Source organism: Urocampus carinirostris, chromosome 2, assembly GCF_059441175.1.
Source record: "Urocampus carinirostris isolate Australia breed hairy pipefish chromosome 2, RoL_Ucar_1.0, whole genome shotgun sequence".
Taxonomy (NCBI): Eukaryota; Metazoa; Chordata; class Actinopteri; order Syngnathiformes; family Syngnathidae; genus Urocampus; species Urocampus carinirostris.
Window position 1 is genome coordinate 9,363,449 of NC_142350.1, and position 20,197 is coordinate 9,383,645.

A 20,197-nucleotide genomic window follows, 5' to 3' on the forward strand; every position below is an offset into this window, starting at 1 on the left:
GTTAACAAATACCAGTTGAGTCAATTATTTGAACACATTTAACATTCTTCGTATTTCCTTATGTCCCTAAAGTATCAAGGCGTCAATTTTGACGCCATCGACAAACTATCCAATCAGGGTCATCAGCTCCTCACGGCCCCGCCTCTCCTCGCCCCCGCCCTCTCCCATGACGCACGCAGTTGTGGTCAGGCGGGTCAGCCGATGTAAACTGAGGGACCCGTACCACAGCAAAAAATCAGCTCAGCGTTCCACGGGTGACGACGGAGCGTGTTGGCGTGTCCGTGGCGTGGACATGAAGCGTGGAAGCCGCGGAAGGAGAACGGGCGCGAGGAGGTGAGTAGGCCTCCACGGAGGCTGCCTCCACCTGTGGGATGATGGGCTGCGGGGGGAGCAGGGCGGATGCGATCATTGAGCCGAGGTACCACGAGAGCTGGACACGCGAGACCGAGTCGACGTGGCTCACCAACACCGACGTGGAGTCTCCTCTGTCGGCCGCCAACAGTAAGAACGACGCCCTGACTCGTTTTAAAAAAAAAGGAAGAAAGAACGAAACCAGGTGTGCAAAATAAGGCCTCCTGCCATACAGGTTACTCTTGCCCATTTTCCTTTGACCGATTTAAAGGGACAGTGTATATTTATCGACGACTAGATGTTGCTGTATTGTGTCGCGAAACAGAAATTGTGTGCTAAAAAGAGGAAGAATCCAGACTACAAGGACTCAAAGTGACCAAAAGCAAATTTTTTTCTTCATATAATTTTGCCAGCAATGCAATTACAATACAACTATAAAAAATAAAAACATACTTGAAATTAGTCTTGTACTTTGGTCATTTCAAAGGTTTTTAACTGCTAATTTAAGGCAGAAAATACAAATAATACTTACAATTCATTTTACTGTAATAGATAGTCATTTCAAGTCATGTTCATTTGTGACGCCCCTAAACATAAGAAGTCTCAAAGAGATGTACGGACTACAATTACAGCATCCCCTGATCTCAAACCTACACGAGGACAAGAGAAATACCCAAAAACCTCAGCATAAAGAAGATGAAGAAACCTTGAGACAATGCTGTCCAAACTAATACTGTAACACCTACCCTGTTAATTACGAGTGGGGAAAAAATGCAATTGCACAGTAAAGCCACCAGAAAGCAGTGTCAGCACCATAAGCAGACTTGTTGAGACACATGGCAACAATTGAGAAATAGATGTTTAGAAATGCATATGAAAGGGACCGTGTGTATTATTCGACTATTAGTCGTATTATTTATTATTATTATTATTATACAATTTACAACAAAGAATACTCACTACGGTGACTCCAAGTGACCCCAAAATCTTCTTTATTTAGCCTTTTCCGAGTTATTGGCTGTGGCACCTGTAGCAGCATGATAGAGCAACCTGACATCATTGTTGCCTAAGTGAGGCTCAAGTTATGCCAAATAAATGCTACTTTCTAGACCTAAGAGTATTTTAAAATACATGTTTAAATGGTGGTTTTATTATTTCAGTAAATATAGTTTTTTTAATGAATGAAGTTTTGCTCTAGAACAGGGGTGTCAAACTCATTTTAACTCTGGGGGGGTCACACGATAGAACAAACATTCTCTCTATATCTTGTAGATTAGAGAAGTAAACAAGAGAGGGAGAGAAAAGTAGAGAGGGTGGGAGGGAGAGAGAGAGAGAGCGCGTGATTGACAAAAGAGAAAAAAAGAGAAATAGTGAGAGGGGGAAACAAAGAGAGAATGAAATCCAAAGAGAAATAGAAAGAGAGAGAGAGAAGGGGAAGCAAGAGAGAGAAAAAGAAAAAGGGAAGAACGCAAAAGAAGGTAAAAAGACGCAGAGAGAATGAGAAAAAGAGAGTGAAAGAGAGAGAGATAGAGAGTGAGAGAAAATGGGAGGGAGAGAAAGAGAAGGAAAGAGAAATACAAGTACACCATTTATGAGAGGCACCTGGCTCTGGCAACAACAAGTGGATATATTTCAACCTGCAGCTTGTTTTTCTCTTGCGCTTCTCTGAGCGTTGTCTCGCGGGCCGGATTCAATCCCTTAGCGGGCCTGATCTGGCCCGCGGACCGCCTGTTTGAAGCCCCTACTTTAGAACAAGGAGGTGCTAAATAATACACTCTGTCTCTTTAGGTAAATCTTTTTTCGATGTTTTTCTAGAATTAATTTTAGCTCTGTTATTGCCATTAATAAATGTGTAAACCTGTAAAAAAAAGACTTTAAAGAAAATATCCTGGTTTGCAGGTAAGAGGATGGTGACCACAGGCACGCAATGCGGAAAGCAGGGCCTTGGAAATCCCGCCGGTGCTGGCTGCAACCACCATAGGAGGCCCAGGCGCTCCTTTAGCGAGGTAATTTTTTTAAAAATAAGTTTCCAAAGGAAACCAGGCCGGCATGCTCAAAAAATATGCTCAATAACAAAACCCAGATCTAAAGTAACAGAGTAACAACATGTCCAAACAAAGAAAAAAAACAGTGCAGTTTGGCCACTCCCACCGGCTTAGTGCCCTCTGGTGGCAGGCCACAGCTTGACAATTGTGCTTTTATGAACAGGAAAACAAAAACAACAGTAACGGCCCGTTTACATCGTATATGGATTGTACACCCACAAAAAAAACTAAACATGAAACAAGTCAAAGAGCCACAGTATATAGAAAATATGATTAGGCAAAGAGCCGCATTCTATTTGGCCAAGAGCTGCATGCGGCTCTAGTCAAGTAAAGTCATTTTTATTTGTATAGCCCCTAATCACAAAGGGTCTTAAAGGGCGGCACAGGTTATTGCACAGACTATTTCAGATTATTATTACACCATCCCCTGATCTTAAACCAACATGAGGGCAAGGAAAAACTCAAAAACCTCAACATGAGGAAAATGAAGAAACCTTGAGAAGGGACCGCACATGTGGTAATCCCCTTTTCAGGATGACCAGGCTGCAATGGATGTTGCAATTACAAATAGTACAGAGGGAGAGCATTCCACAGAACGCTCTCGAACCTGCGGAACACTTTTAGGCTCTTGGGATCACCAGTATACCAGCGCTTTCAGAACGAAGGCTTCGGACCGGAACATATGGGGAAATCAAATCTGAAAGATATGAGGGAGAAAGTTCATGTATGATTTTGTATAATACAAAGAGAACCTTGAAATCACATCTTAGGCTAACAGGGAGCCAATGTAGGTTAGCTAAAATCTGCGTAATGTGATCGAACTTTCTTGTCCTAGTTAATAGCCTCGCTGCAGCATTTTGTACTAGCTGAAGACTCTTGATTCTGGACTTCGGGAGACCGGAGAGTAGTGCATTACAGTAGTCGAGACGGGAGGTAACAAACGCGTGAATTATAATCTCCGCATCCGACTGAGACAGCATAGGACAAATTTTAGCAATGTTGCGAAGATAGAAGAAGGCGGGTCTAGTAATCTTCTTCACGTGTGTTTGAAAGGACAGATCGGGGTAAAATATGACACCTAAATTTTTAACTGAGTCACTCGGTGTGATGTGACATTTGTCAGTGTTCACAGCAGTTTTTGAGAATAAGTCACGGCATTTAGATGGACCAATAACTAACATTACGGTCTTTTCAGAGTTAAGGCGCAAGAAGTTGAGTGACATCCATTATTTTATCTCAGTGAGGCAAGACTCCAAATTTCCACAATTTAATGTGGCAGATTCCTTCAACGGAAGATATAGTTGAGTGTCATCTGCATAGCAATGGAAACTGATATTATACTTGTGAATAATATCACCTAATGGAAGCATGTAAATGCTGAAAAGAAGGGGGACAAGTACTGAACCCTGCGGAACACCATAGGTAACACTAAAGGGCTCAGATGTCATTTCGCCATATTTAACACAGTGCGAGAGGACGGTTCCTGAGAGACCAATCCATTTTTCCAACCGTTCTAGTAAGATATTATGGACCACTGTTTTAAAAGCAGCACTAAGGTCCAGCAGCAGCAAAAGTGATGAAGCGCCAGAGTCCATAGCCAGTAGAAGATCATTGGTTACCTTAATCAGAGCTGTCTCAGTAGAGTGGTTAGCCCTGAATCCTGATTGCATTGATTCAAAAAGATTGTTCTCGGATATAAAATCATTCAGCTGTTGTGCCACCACTTTTTCAAGTCCTTTAGAAAGAAACGGTAGGTTTGACACAGGTCTATAATTATATAAGATTTCTGGATCAAGGTTGGGTCGTTTCAGTGTATCTTTAATAACAGCGGACTTAAAAGCCTCTGGAAGTACACCTGAGGAGAGTGATATGTTTATAATATTTAGAACTGAAGGTCCAAGGACCCCAAAAAGACCTTTAATAAGCGAACCCGGAAGCGGGTCAAACAGGCAAGTCGTCGGTTTGGCCGTATTCACCACCTGTTTAAGATTCTCGAGTGAAAGATCACTAAATCGGGACAAATTCCCTGGACAGCCACCATGTCGTGCATCTATAGATTTCAGCCCTTTAATATATAATGTATTAACACTGTCTTTAGAAATTTCTTTCTGTATGCATTTATTAAAGAAGACCATAAAGTCATGGGCTGAATGGGTAGAACTATCTGGGATAATCTGTTGCCTTGTTAGCGATGCTACAGTGTCGAAAAGGATTTTGGGGTTATTCTTTTGTGACGCAATCATCTTCGAAAGGTAGGCTGATTTTGCAGAGACAAGGGCTGCTTTATACTTTAACAGGCTGTCACACCAGGTTTGATGGAAAACCTCAAGCTTGGTAGTGCGCCATTTTCTTTCAGATTTCCTGCATTCTTGTTTAAGGGATCTAGTTTCATCAGTAAACCAAGGCGTGCGTCTTTTAGGTCGTGATTTAAGCCGGATGGGCGCTACTGAATCCAGGACACTAGCCAGGGTAGCATTAAACTAATTCATGAGTGAGTCGATAGAGCCTTTGTATGAAGGAAAGGACGCAACTGCTCCTGAAAGAAGATCAGAGAGCTCAGAAACTGTGCCACTGCTTATATTGCGTCCACTAAAACCTTCAGCTTTTTTAATACTGCATTTAGCTAGCACCTCAAATGTAACTAAATAATGATCAGAAATAACAGTAGTACACGGTAACACCGTCATGTTTGAGGTTGAAACTCCTCGAGTCAGAACCAAGTCTAGCGTGTTTCCATCTTTATGAGTTGGCAAATCAACCAGTTGATTAAAGCCAAATGTATTAATTAGAGACCAAAACGCAACAGTAAGTGAACTGAGTGAGGAGTTCATATGAATGTTAAAGTCCCCCATAATTATAATTTTGTCTGCATAGGTTACTAGGTCAGACAAAAGTTTAGAGAATTAATCTAAGAAAACTTTGTATGATCCTGGTGCGCGATAAATAGTTACTACATAAATTGACAATAGGGAGGACCACATAATAAGAGCTTCAAACGCCTTATAATTATTAGAGGTACGAGGAGTAGGTTTGAGTATTTTTCAGAAATTAGCGCGACACCGCCAACCTTCTTCAAAGAGCGTGCTACATGACTGCTCACGTAGTCTTGAGGAGAAGCCTCATTTAACGGTAAAAACTCATCCAGTCTCGACCAAGTTTCACATAGACCAATCAAGTTAAGTTTGTAATCACGAATAATATTATCAACAAGTAAAGCTTTATGAGCAAGTGATCTAATATTTAAAAGACCAAATTTTAGCTTTGCTGAATCGTTTAACTTATCTGAAGTCTTTGTAGAGATTGTCACAAGATGTCGCCGTTCGGGTGCGTTAAATTTCAGGCCTCGGTTGACCCGCAAAATCGATGAAGAAATAATGGTAGAATTAGGCACATCTTCGTGTCCTTCTCTGCCGTTTCGCCGATGTAGCTCCTTTAGCTTCAAACACTTCCCAGCGCGACCACCCCGCTTCTGTTTTCGGTCTTTACGCCGTCTCCATCGCTTCGTAAGTGGGGTTGCCGACCACGGAGATCCCGGATCGCTTTATACCTCGTTCGGGATATCAAAGGTGGTATAAAAAGTGCCCGAAAGTCGAAATTTAGACGCCCACCCAATTGAATAAGTTCCTCCCGACTATAAGTATTATTGGTCATGCATGTGTCCAGGAAACAAAGCAAAAAATACAAGAGAACGGTAATAAACAGAAGATTAGCTGGAGAGCAACTAGCCGCAGCATCCATGCACGCCGCCATGTTGGATGTCTCTAGAGCCACGCGTTTGCCACCCCTGCTTTAGTAGGTCAATTTGACCAAACTAGCGTTGTAATTATCCATTGTGGGTCATTTTTCACCCAAGCAGGGCAAAATAAAGTTGGTTGGGTGGATCCCTTAACCAAACGGGTCATAGGGGCACCATTTTCTGTGGTGTGTCTTGGACAAGTGCAGCCTGGGGCCGCCCATCCCTCTCCAGGCCCACATAAAGACTGAACAAATAATCTTGGGTACCTGTAGTAGCAAGATAGCTGACAATTATGTCAGCTCCCACTAGGTGAGGCTCATGTTATGTCAAGTCATGTCTATTTCTATAGCCCTTAATCACATAACGTCTCAAAAGGCTGCACAGACCACCATTACTCCATTCCCTCATCTGAAATCTCTATGAGAGCAAAGAAAAACTCATCAGCAACATAAAATGAAGGATATAACAAAATGCCCAGTTGACAGTTCCCTGTCTGAAAATCTTGACCGATGCAGCAGGTTCTAGATCACTTGTTCTCAGCTGCGACGCAAATCAAGATAAAACTCCACTTCTCAAATGTATTTAATGAAAGGATTGTGTAGTTTAACGCCTTTTTCAAAGAACAAATGACCAGGAAAACCAAAGTGACTGTAAGTACCAGATAGAGTTGCGCATAAGCCTACATCGCATATAGCCACGTACTAACTGAAATCCAATTAAATTAAGGTTTTACCTATACTATCCATCTCTTTTTTGCGCCGCTTATCCTCACACCTACGGACAACTTGGACTGGCCAATTATCCATTGGAACATGGGAGGAAACCGGAGTACCCGGAGGAATCCCACGCAGGCACAGAAAGAACATGCAAACTCCGCATGGTGAGGCCGCGGCAGCCGGAATCGAACCCTGGGCCTCCGCATTGTGGGGCTGGGTGCTAAACACCCAGCAGCCATGCCACCCTGTAAATATTGTTAAAGTTAAAACTTATATAAACTCTATGTTGACAGAATTACTCAAATAAAAACAAGCATTAAGGTAAATAAAATTCCCAAGCGGGAGAGCACTGTCCGGTGGCCCATCCGGGCCAGGACCTCGGCAGCACTGCCCCCTCCCGTGTGTGTAGATAACTTTATTCCCACAGGAAACAGAAAAATACACCGGAAATGCGACTTCAAAATAAAAGAGTACAAGACTGATAAACGTACAAGAGATGCAATTAGACTGATTATTGAAATGTTACTTCGTGTGTGTGTGTGTGTGTGTGTGTGTGTGTGTGTGTGTGTGTGTGTGTGTGTGTGTGTGTGTGTGTGTGTGTGTGTGTGTGTGAAAGATTGTTTTTATATTTAGGAATATAAAAACAAGTTATATTCACACAGTGAATTCTGAGAAATATTACAACCAAAACGACCAACCTATCAATATACTTAATATTGATATACTGGTAAAAAGCTAAAAATATATATTTTAAAACCATTCACTGTACCTTCTAGCAACACCTCTTTTACAGACACTCGTACACCAACAAATTTAGAAAATGTATCCATTAAAAAATGCAAGTTGATGTTTTTTTCTTTGAACTACATTATTAAACACATTGTCTCTTAAAAGCTCATACATTCTGAACTCCATTTTTACTGAATTTCCCAGCAAGCAGGCCGCGACTCCAAGCGGAAAACAACCCAGGAGAACAGCGCTTTGAGCAAAGACTCTCATTCCAAGGCGGAGGGCTCAAAAGCCTGCGACGAGACGTGAACAAGACACGACCGAGACCCGCCGGCTGCATTCCTTGGGAGAGTCACAATGGGGAGCCGGAGAGCCCTGGACATCGCAATGCTGCATCTTCTCCACCCCCTGCCATCGCATGCCAAAGCAAAGCTGGCGTTAGCGAGCGGACCACTGTGCTACATCGCTAAGTTTGTTTTTTTTCCCGTTGCGTCACATGACTTGGATCATTTTTCAAGACAAACCAGAAGTGCTGTTTTTTCTCTTTTTTTTCGTAGAAAGTCATAAAAAAAACACCCGCATGTGCCTACGTTTCATCCAAACGAACTCGTAGTGTGTTTGTGTGTATTTTGGTAATTGGAGTGTTGGAAATAAAAAAAACCTTCCACACTGAATAATAATTTGTAGGGAGAAGTAAGTACGGATATAAACATCTGTATTGGTGCTGATACTAACCGTTTTTAAGGTATTTGTGCTTGGGGCCGTGACAGATATGAGTATACAGTAGAGGGCTCCGCGCTTTGTGCTAAAAATAGTAACACGGCTTCGTGCCGCCATCTTGGAAGTCTGTCGATTACAAGCGGTGATAGCGAGAGGAGCAAATATTTACTCAGTTTGTCTATTTATTTACTCAACTAGCTTCGTTTGTGTACGGATTTTGTCCATCAACACTATGGAAAACTACGTGGAGAGTTTAGACAAGCAAGCATGGTGGAAAATTGGATACCTTCAAAATTAAAAACAAGGACTGGAAGTCTGATCCCGATTTGTTGCCATGTGTGACTTACATCGAACTTGTTAACTATCTTATTTTCCACCCAAGTCCCTTTTGTGAACTGAAGGATTTTCAAAATTACAAAAGTATGGAAGCCTACGACAGATTTGTGTCTGGTTGAGTTCGGGATGTGTCTGTGCACACAAGCGAAGGTTATGAAAACAAGACTGTGAAAGGGAAAGTTCTACATTCTCAGAGTTTGTCTCAGCCAAGTTTACAACCATGGATCATTGTTGACAAGTCATCATCGATTCTGTGTGCCCATTGCAACTGTGTTGCAGGTTTAGGGGAATGTTGTTCTCATGTTGCTTCCCTTTTGTTCTATGTTGAACAACCCGGGAAAGGCAACGCTTCTCCGAACGGTGCACCGGTGGCTAAGTTAGCTTAGCTTTCGGGGGCTTTAAATCCTCTATTGACGCGAGTTGACTGAGGAAAGGAGACTCTCTTTCCCTGAAACCGCGTTGAATTTCTCCACCAAAATAGTGTTTGAATGAGAAACGGAGTTTTGTTCGGTTTTTAAATGTCGTTTTCGGCGAAATACCTCACATATATGTTATAAAAGTAGTTTGGGGTCGTCGAGCTGTTGTCATGAAGTACACATGTCCCATAACCTTTTTAAAATTTATTTCTACATCATAAACAATTCAATTTACCTGTCAGAAAGTGGTCAGAACAAACACGAACACAGTCAAGGTTTGGCAAATTCGACCGGTTGATAGCTGCCAGCCACATTCGTCTTCGCCGTTCACTTTTCTCCTGAGCTTCAATCCCCTGATCGTAAACACACTTCGGAAGTCTAAAGAAGCCCTTCCCACCCTTTTCCCCTCGGCCACAACAGCCAACAATAACGCACGTATTCGGCATTACAATGTAGAATCTAACTGGTTCGCTGAACAATAACAATGAAGTGAAAAGCTTTGTGGACTTCCAAAATGGGCGCCAGCAATGCATTGTGGGTAATCTTAGGACCTCGAAGCACTCTATAGGTGCCGATGCTGGCCTCTTTTTAAAGGTACATGTATGTAATATTTGACTACTAGATAGCACTGTATTGCATACCTGTCAACCTGTACGGTTTTGCCGTACAAAGTACGATTTTTTAATGCATTTCAAGACGAGTACGACGTACAAGGAAATCTGAACAAAAAAACGCGAATTTTTCAATCGCATGCGTCTGCCGCCTGGGGATTTCCCATCATGCATCAATCTGAAAAAAAAAAAGTACGATTATTTTGTATTTTGTACGGGAAAATACGACCGTTTGTACGGGCATGGAGTCGTGGAGATTGACAGGTATGGTACTGTCTAGTGTGAACGAAAAACAAACACAGCGTAGTAGCAAGATGCCAGAAAATATGGCAGTGACTACTAGGTATGGATTCTGCCAGGTAAAAGAAACCCTACCTATGAATATGTATAAAACAATATATTGGTATTGTAGTTCATGTATTCTTGTCTATCATTCAAGTCAATTCAATGTTTTTTTTTAATGTATGAAGGTTTTTTGGCCCACTATGGGGTACTAAACACTACACACTGTCCCTTTAAGGTATTTGTACACATGTCATATGTACCAGTGCCAAAACCAGCATTTTTAACGTACTGTAGCTGCTTTTCTAACATTGGAAGATGTCAGTATCTGCTGCCCTCTAGTGGCCAAATCAAGAACCACAATTTTGAGGAATGATAAGTAGCAGTCAATGTAAGTATAGAGAAAATTATTACATTACAATTTAAAAGTATTTTTGCAAAGGGACGGGATTCTTTGTATACATATTATATCCATAACAGTGTCGGTCACTACCTTGCAAGCTACGTATCGGACTGAAAAATGTGGTATCGAACATCCCTGTAATTTGTATGCACAATTCTACAAAAATAAGAATGTATACTGTATTTCCATACACTCAAAGTAATAATGAATAAATGAAAAGTAATTTTGAACATGGGAAGATAAAAATAAAAAAGTAGAAAAAACAATGTTCGTGCAACATGTCCGACAAGGAATAGGAAGCACCATGTGCCTATTTATCATTTTTTTTTTTTTTTTTTTTTGTTACAACATCTAGGGTTTTTGGTTTGAACAAATTTATTGACACTAAAAACAGAAAACAATCATGACAATCTCAACAGCAATTAAGCACATTCACAACTAGATCTCCTGTGTATTTCCATATCATAAACACCTCATGATATGTACATAGGTTCAATGGGTGCATAGTCACTTCACATCATGGTTATTATTGCTGTCTCCATATATTTTCAGAATACTATATATGAAGAGTATTCTTTATGATAACAATTCTATCGGGTGTGCATGTTGGCAACTGTTTTGTGGTATGTTTTGTCCATCATACACAGTATTTCTGTAATGCACCTGGGTGTGGTCGATGATGCACTCTGTCTCGTATGCAAATCAAATTGATGCTTTTAAATGATTAAAAAAGCATTACTTGGGTGAGGATTCATAGGTTGACTACTATAGTAAGATTTTTTTTAAAAAAATCACATTACTGTTCACAAGAACTGGGAATAACCCATTCCAACTAATATCATTTATGTTTTAAAACGATTCTTGATGTTTGTTGGATAGCAACAAGAAGTAGCAATCTGTTTTAAATCGTTATTTAAAAAGAATATTCGCGTTTTTTAAATATACAAACGTAATCTTCCCTCTATATTTTAAAAGGTTCTTTATTAAAAACTTCGCTTCCCTTATTTATTCAAGTATTTTTTCCATTATTTACATATTTATATGTTATTTGAACACTGTAATAATTTTCGGAAGTAACCGATGCGCACAGAGAGCCCATAAACATTTTCAAAAAACTTGTGTGTTGTCAGCACATGAGTTTTGGACTAACATAATCCGGTTATATTTCAACATAAACGAAAGATAATTCGCTGTTTTTGTTTTTTTCTTTTTTTTAAACGTTACTGGTCGCTGAACTGTTTTTTTTTGTGTCAAGTTTTGATGAGTGTTAGACGCGTGTAAAATTATTTATTGCCGAAAGTATACTAAACAGGAACGGATTTTTCCATTTCCGTTTTTTGTGGGCTGAGCGTATCAAAATTCAGGCACTAAGACCGTGCGGAATACTGCCAACTGGCTTGAATTAATGCGCCGCAGTCGGTGCATCACATTCGCTCATTCGTTCAACTACTGACAGCTGCGAAACAACGCACCGTTCTGAAACGCCTTTTTCGTCTCCCAATTTTTATTTTTAAAATGCCTCTGAAATAACAACCATCTGTTATGGCCCATAAAACGGATAGCAACGAGAGCATATTGAGTTCACCGAGTGTCCCCCTCGACTTCGCCGCCGCCTTCAGCGTCAACATGGACACGGCGCTTACCGCTGAGGCGCCGACGGACAAAATGGACGTTTCCTTGGCGGACATTCTCGCGCTCTACAGTCAACCCATAAACGAGGAGCAAGCCTGGGCCGTGTGCTATCAGTGTTGTCGTACGCTAGCAGCGAGGCGACCCCGGCGCAAGGGCTCCAAGAGCTCTGGGGGCGGCGCCGAAGACTCGCCGCGGAGGATTGAGGGAGCCGGGGACGTGAAGATCGGTCGAGACGGCACCGTCACGCTGCGCTTTGAACGCACCACAGGTATGTTTCAAAATAAAATGTTGATGTGGCGCACGTTGACGTCGATTTGTTTAAAATGTGGTTTTAAAGGCAGTATTTTGTTGTTTAGGCAGGTATTTTATGTTTTAGTGGGATTTGCGCTCATGGTGATTAGGTAAACAATGTACCACGTGATGGCGGGGACCACCATCATACACTTTGCAGCAAAAAGGCAGCTTGACAAAAAACCCTAACTTGCTTGCTCATCAATTACACTTGTGTCTATTTTTAAACAAATTACAACTATGCCGCAAACTAATACAAAAAACATCCAATCAATTAACAATACGCACGTGTTAACCTGTCCGTAAAGACCCTACGTCGATTATCACAAAAAAGGTTTTGGTAAAGAAAAGTGCTGGATTTGTTTATTAAAGGGTCAGTGTGTATTTGATCTTTAGATGTCGCAGTATTGCGTTGTGTAACTGAAAATGAGTGCTAGAAAAGCACAAGGAAGAATAGAAACTACTGTGACCTAAAGTGCTCAAACTGCACCATTTTCTTGTAATATTTAGTGTGCTTTTTGCAGGGTTTTTAGGAACCCGTAATAGCAATATGGCTGATAATTATGCCAGCCCTCGATAGTTGAGGCTCGATGTATCCCAATAGTAGAAAGTATTCAAAAAATGTACGCATATTTGCATGTGTGTATTGGTGTATTGTTGCTTGTTAAAATCTATATCGTTTTGTATTTCTATCAGTATCAGTCAATTTAAAGACGGTCAACATTAACTCGGTTGATGCATGTTTACTTTTAAAAAAGTAGTATTTGGGGTTAAAATGTGTTAAAGGGAGACTGAAGCTTAGCTCAGGTCAAGCCAATCCAGTTTTTTTTTCAAGGGTGTTCTATATCAAATTTTCCAGACTGATACAATCCCTAAACTTCTTAAATATTGATAGTCACTTCATAAAATTCCTCTTTATTCTACATACATTTTTATACAAATTCTCAGAAAACCAAGAATATAGTTTCCCTCAAGATAGCTTGTATTCTATGACAGTAAAACATTCATTTAATTTCAGCTTCCTGAGTATTGAAGGCAGCTGCTACTAATATTGGATACTATTGAGATTTATGATTATCATTATGTTCAATCAATGGCATTGGATTTGAAATATTTGACATTTATTGTCATCACTGGCATCGGAATTAACGTCGATCAGCCTTTGACTTCTTGTTAATGGCACCGAAATAACAATATTTGACGTTAATAGTCATCAATGGCACCGGAACTAAAATGAACCTTTTTTTCTATATAGTTGTGAATGGCACTGAAATTGAACAAAATATTTGACATTTGTCATAAATGGCACCAGAATGAAAAATCAACTTTGACGTTTATAGTCGTCAATGGCACTGAATGTGTTTTAAAGAAGGGCTTGTATCAGCAACAAATTCTTATTCCCCTTAATCAGAAACGAGGCTTTACACAAAACAGTTGAGTCAAGTCAAATATATTTATATAGCTCGTCTTGGGATCAAGGGATCCCAGTTCGAATCCCGGCTCGTCCGTGTTAATTGTCGAAGTGTCCTTGGGTAAGACACTGAACCCCTAACACCCCCAATAAGCAGGTTAGCACCTTACATGGCTGCAAGTCCGCTGTTGGGAAATGTGGAGCACATTGTAAAGCGCTTTGGGAAGTCATTGACTTGAAAAGCGCTATATAAATGCAGATCATTTCATAAGAGGGTGCAAGTCCATGCAAACATTTGTATGTTAATAAGAGAACCTTAAAGTCTCATATTAAGTAGACTGGGAGCCAGTGCAAGTTGGCCAGTACAGGGGTAGGGCAATTCTGATGGCATTCCCCCGATCTTAACTTTCAAAATAATATAATAGAATCGTCTTTATTTTCATTGACATCAACGCGGCGAAACATTGTATGCTACAAGATTAGACGTACAATAAATTGTCAAAAAATATTCATGTTTAGTGTTGAGCAACGAGCTTTGGTTATAATAATGCAATGTTTTTTATTTCTAAAGAAAGGGGAATTGTAAGTTGGAGCAGAAAAGAGACTTGGAGGAAAAAAAAGATTGGATAGAGGAAAAATGTTCTTTTTTTTTTTTTTCCCAAAACGGAAAAAAAGAATAAACCTACGTTGTAACACAGTCACTCTTATTGACGGCTTCAAATGTTTAAGCTATACTTTAAAGTGCAATTGCTCATTTTAGGTCTTCTACAAATCTTTGGAATTTTGACACTGGTGGCACATTCAAAACCATTAAAACCTGAACGCCTCCCATGTTGTGATACAAGAACGACGTTAGCTAACCGCTAATATTTGCGTCGACTGGAATGTCACCCTGCTACCTTCATCCTCCTGGCACTGCCAGCCAAAAAAGGAATCAAAAACATGCCATACAGACAGCAAGTCCATTTTTTTTCTTTTTCTTCCTGGCTTTATGGGAAAAGTTCCCGGTGAGGCAAACTGTTTCCGCCCCGGACACAGACGTCCTTGTGTGTCTCCCCCGTAACCCGCACCCCCCGCCCCGCCTCCTTACCACCGTTAATGGATGACTTTTATTTTGTGCCCAGTCTCCGTTTGCAAAAAGTGACCGCGATGCTTAGTCGCACGGGAACTAAATTCACATGACGGTGACGCAATGTGGGGAGGGGAGAGGGGTGACGTCTTAAGGAGGGGTCAAACGTTGTAGGGAGGGGGCAAAGGTCTGCTTTGTGTGCTGGGCGCTTTCATTTTTTGTGACTTTTTTTTTTCCCAGCTTGTAATACATTGTATTCATGTTATTATGTCATGATAATGAACAAAAAGTGATTCAAAGAACGTATTTTGTAAATAAGAGTTTTGAGCTTATCACATATTTGTAAACTGGGAGAGAGTCCTTTAAAAATATCGGTTATTTAGAAAATGTTTGCGTGCAATTTTGGCTATTTGTTTAGATAATTTCTTTAAATTATAAACTGAATTAAAAAAATAATATTTATGCATGTGTGTATGTGTATAAAAATTTTTTAATATTTGCAGAATTGAGAAAGAAATTTGGCATTTAAAACGCAATTCTCAACAAAGGTTTTTGGTCATTTTCTGATTCATTGATTTTTTTTTTAAGTTGGCGCCATTTAACTTAAATTAATCCAATTTATAATATATTTTATAATTTTGACAAAATATATTACCGAAATAATTGTCATTTCAGGGTATTTACTTTTTGAATACACACGGCTTTATTTTTAGATTTTTTTTGCAACTGAAACTGAAAACATCTAACAATTCATATTTCAATTTAAAATGAATATTTTACAGTAAAAAATGTTTGGGGAATATTTGGATGTATTTTGAGGGGAAAAGTATTACAATAAAACATTTTAAATGATAGTTTTCTCTAATTATTTCTGTGTGTGTGTGTGTGTGTGTGTGTGTTGCATATATTAAAAATACTCATCTGTTAGAAATGGATAAAAATTTGTTTTCCAAAGTTTTGGTGAAATTTCTTTGCTAGTTTTTTGTGTGCTGGAGTATTCATAGATATTTTTTCATTGATGAACGAAAAAGTGCACCAACAAAAAAAGAATCCTCAGCATTGGTATAATTTCTAATATTCAAGTCTAATTTCTGCTCCGTCCCTGCCCTCAATGCTAATGACCTTCAATGGAATATGATTCCCCAATATGAATATTATTTTGCCGTCTTCCTGTTTTTGTGTGCGAATTGCCTCAGAATGTCCCACGAGGGACCTTCTTTCTTTGCACAATTGTGGAGGATGATGTAAATGACAGCAGGCGTGTCTTTCTCTCTCTTGTAGATAAAGACGGATTGGCACCGACGTCATTGGAGGTGAGTGTCACGACAAAAATTGTTGACTAGATGCAGGAAGTCGGCCATTTTGGTCGTCATTTCCAGCTAGTCAAAGTTTTACGGTTGACTCTTCTGTCGTCAAACCGGGGAGTGTTTAGTGTCTGTATTTCGTTGGATTTTTGTGCCATCAGAAACGGGCTTGTGTCGTCCTTTTCAAACCCCGGATTCTTGTTTCACTCTGAGCTCGTCTTACCCGAAGCGGCATCAGCAAAAAAATAACTGCGGGCGAGTTCTTAGAGTGGATCCAAATGCTCTTCGGTATCAGCTCGTTTGCTGACGCCAGTGTTTTTGTTTTTGGCGTGGATGTTGTTTTAATGGGGAAAGATCTTGTCTATCGCCCAGGACGTCTTGTGTTCTGATTTAGACCCCATTTCGGCCTAAAATAGGCATCTAAAATTAGGTAGTAATTGTGGAGCAAAATTACACCAATAATGGTTGTTTACCTTTGTATAATGTATACCTAAAAATGTGGAAAAAACAGATGTGAACAACTTTTCACTATAAACAAAATGTTCCAACTTCTAAAATCTAAAATTTTCTTTTTTCTTTTTTTCCTTTTTCATTTCCCTCCTATTTCCTTTTCCCTTAACCCTTTTTCTCTATTTGTCTTTTATTATTTTCATTCCACTTTTTTTCCTTCTACCCTGTTTTCCTTTTTTGGTTATATTTTTCCCTTGTTACTTCATTCATATTTTTTTCCTACTTCCTTTTTCTTCCCCCACCTCCTTTTTCACCCCTTTTTGTTTTTGTATTCATTTTTTTTGCTTTTCCTTTCTTTCCCTACTTTTCAATGATCTTACTGAACTTACCAGTGTTCAATTACTTTGATTGCCCCACCAAAAACTTTTGCCGATGATCGATATTGCTCTTTAATTTTTGTATGACGTCTGTTATTGGCTACGCGAGAGTGACATCAGCGGAAGGGTTTCAGCTTCGGAGTCACCTTCTGCTAGACTTTCTCGAACTGTTCCTGCAGTGCGAAACCTCTGGCTTTTTCCGCTTATGTAACCGTCCGTTCCTCGCAGGCCGAGCGTCGCAGTGTTTTGTTTTTGTTTTTTCTGCCTAGCAGTATAAAAAGCAAGTTGAGTGTGGTCGCATCACGGCATCCCTGTTCGCATTTTGTTTACGTGAAGTTTGGCCTCGCTTCTACCGGCACACAAAAGAACCATTCTCTCCCGTTTACGTCCGTGCTTGACTCAGTGATGCTTTCTCACCGCCTTAGCACGCTGCTTAATTTTCTTTCGCGTTAGGTCAGACGTTGACTGAATAACTTCCTGGGGATGTTGAGAAAATTAATTTCAGTTCGCTTTACTCATCGTTTTCCACGTGTAACACTTGCATGGTGCAAAGATGGCACGACTGAATTTTTCTTTAATCTTTTGTTTTTTTTTTGCATGGAGGTCGGAAAACCGTCTCAGCAAAACTATGCGATAGTGGCATTACTGCATGTTGGTAAGGCCATTATTGCATGAGAAATCTGTAAAATGTTATTGTTAGTAATGCCATTTTTGCATGAAGTGAACGATTCGTGTTCAAATCTAGAAATGTCACCATATTACATATATTGTATGGATATATTTTCTACTGATATGAGAATTTAGGAAATATTGATATTTATTCAGAAAATAATTTCTGAAAATACAAACATGTTTTGATGTGTCAACATTTATAAAATATTGCAGTATTTTATTTTTGTTAAAAATATAAAATCCCTAAATGGCTTTTTTCTTTTTCGGATTCAATAGTCATATTTATTTTAACATATACAAACATTTGGTGTGTATCTTTTTAGTTCAAATTTGTCAAAAAATAAATTGTATTTTTATATCCAAAGTATAAAACTACAAACTCTTAAAGTACTTTTCTTTTGGTCTTTTTTTATTTGACATTTTTGTCAGGTTCGAATGGTAAATAAGTAAAATATTCCGCGCATGTTTTTCATTTATGAAAATATCACAATTTTCCCAAAACATTTTATTTTTTATCAAAAGGCTATGTTATAAAATACACTCTTTTTTTACATTTGTTATTTGCTTTTAAATTATTAAAAAAAGATTTTCTAATTCATATAACTTTATTACACTAGGTTTTCATTCATACTACTTTATTTATTTTATTTGTAGTAGTTATAATTTCCTAATATCAACTTTTTTTCTCATATAGAAAAATCATCTATTTAAAATGAACCAATTTTTCTTATCTAGCAGACGTTTGCTTGTTTAAAAAAAAAATCCTGTGAAAAACGTTGCAAAACAATCTACACTCGTTAGATCAAATGCTTATTTTAAGGATTTTTTTTTCTTGTTTTACTAATTATCTAAAAATGAATAACATTTTCAATAGTCATGATATTATTTTTTATATTTGCAATAGCAAAGCACAGCTGGTTTTGTCACGTGACCATGGTGGGGAAAAAAAACACGCTTTTAATGTCAAACAGGTTTCCAAGTGTTTCTTAACCATTAAAAACAATAATAATGCTTTCTCTCTTGGTCTGGTTCGTAGCTGCTAACCTTTTGTGGCTTTTTCACCTGGGTGGAGTTCACTTGGTAGTGATCCAGTTCAGAACCAGTTTGACTCCAGCTCCCCCTTTGTTGTTTACGGCTTCCTGTTGCTCAGGCTGAGTCACCGTCCCTTAAGTCGAGGCATTTTTAATTTTCTCTTAAATGAGGCCAGTGAATCGGGAGGATTGAGAAAGTCCGAGTAGTGTCACTTATAAATGTAAATACTTTGAGAATTGTTGAGATTGAAATCCTCAGTCTTCTCAAAGAGGTGTAAATGAGCGTCACTTTTGCAGTATGTCAACGATGCAGTTATTTGTCTTGACAGCACGCCCTGTGACTTGTTTTCCTTCACTTGGGTCCTCCTTTCCTAGTAACTTCAACCAAAATATTGGAATGCCATGCCCTTTGAACGGCATCTTGGTGTTGTCTGAAGTTTTTATTTTGTTAAGTTTAAAATACAAAAAATAGTCTTACTGGTAGAAAATCTGTCTCATTTTAAGTACTCATTCTAAGAAAAAAATCCTTAATGATGCTCATTTTTAGAATTGTGTTTGTTTTGACATTTTCTCAACTTATTTTACCAGGGTAACAAAATCCTAAAAGTGAGCAAAATATCTTAATTGTGATCGTTTTAAGATCTCTATTCTTGTTTTGATATTCCTTTATTACGTATTTTACCAGGACAAAGGGAATCTCCAAAGTGAGTTAAAAACTTGTTACTTAACAGTTGTGCTCATTTAAAGGATTTTTTTCTTTTATTTTGATATTTTTACTAGGAAAATCAGGCCCGCGAAGTAAGCAAAATGATAAACTAATTGTGCTTATCTTCAGGATTTGATTTTTCTGTTTTTATACTTTTCAAAAACATTTTAATTTTTTTTTTACTTGAAATGTTTCTAATTTTTATATTTTGTATTACTAGGAAAAAAGACTGAAATTCTTTTTTTCCTTATTTTGGCCTGTATTAGTGAACTCATTAAAATGAGAATCAAGACATTAATCTTACAGTATTTTTCTTGTTTTACTATATTGTGCTAATTATTTGAGAGAAGGAAAAAAATGAGCTCATTTTAGTATTTTCATATGTATATATATATATATATATATATATATATATATACAACAATTGGGGCACTCATTTTAAGTATTTTGTTATTTTACTATCTTACTTTGGAAGGAAATAAAATTATTTTATTTGGCAAAATGTTTTGGTAATTTTCTTAGTTTCTTAATATTCTTTAATGTGTGTGTTAATCTATATATCTATATAATCTATGTATATATAGATTAAAGTAACAATTGTGTGTACTTTTTTAAAAACACTTATTAAAACTACTCCTTAAAATGAAAACACTAATTTGATTATTATTTTCCCCTTAACTATATTTTAAGTATACTACCGGAGGGATATTTTTAAATGTCCGAAATTGTGCTTCGTTTAAAGGGACAGTGTTTATTTAGTGCCTCAGTGGTACAAAAACCTTTCATTCAGTAAAAAAAAAAAAAAACCTTTAAATTCTATATCAGATAGATAGAGATACTTTATTCATCCCCGCCGCCCGTAGGGAAATTCACATTTCCAGCCGTCTCCTTTGTTGTTTACTAACAGGA

At 38.5% G+C, this 20,197-nt stretch overlaps 2 protein-coding genes across 6 annotated transcripts in view; both read left to right on the forward strand.

The window, feature by feature from the left end:
- Positions 1 to 141: 141 nt before the first annotated feature.
- On the forward strand, positions 142 to 10,650 carry LOC148370972 (uncharacterized). Its single transcript, XM_088328805.1, has 3 exons — positions 142 to 501; positions 2,251 to 2,357; positions 7,782 to 10,650. The coding sequence occupies exons 1-3, from the start codon at positions 372 to 374 to the stop codon at positions 7,884 to 7,886; spliced, it is 342 nt and encodes a 113-aa protein (XP_088184931.1). The 5' UTR covers positions 142 to 371; the 3' UTR covers positions 7,887 to 10,650.
- A 1,076-nt stretch (positions 10,651 to 11,726) lies between these two features.
- LOC148370973 (protein spire homolog 1-like) overlaps positions 11,727 to 20,197 on the forward strand; it is a 28,716-nt gene continuing 20,245 nt past the window's right edge. For 2 of the 5 annotated variants that reach the window (XM_088328809.1, XM_088328810.1), the window contains exons 1-2: positions 11,731 to 12,245; positions 16,030 to 16,061. In XM_088328809.1, the coding sequence (XP_088184935.1) occupies positions 11,888 to 12,245; positions 16,030 to 16,061 (390 nt within the window). In that variant the 5' untranslated portion in view covers positions 11,731 to 11,887. Of the gene's footprint in view, positions 12,246 to 16,029; positions 16,062 to 20,197 lie in introns of all 5 variants that reach the window. The other 3 variants (XM_088328808.1, XM_088328812.1, XM_088328807.1) reach the window with 3 other exon arrangements.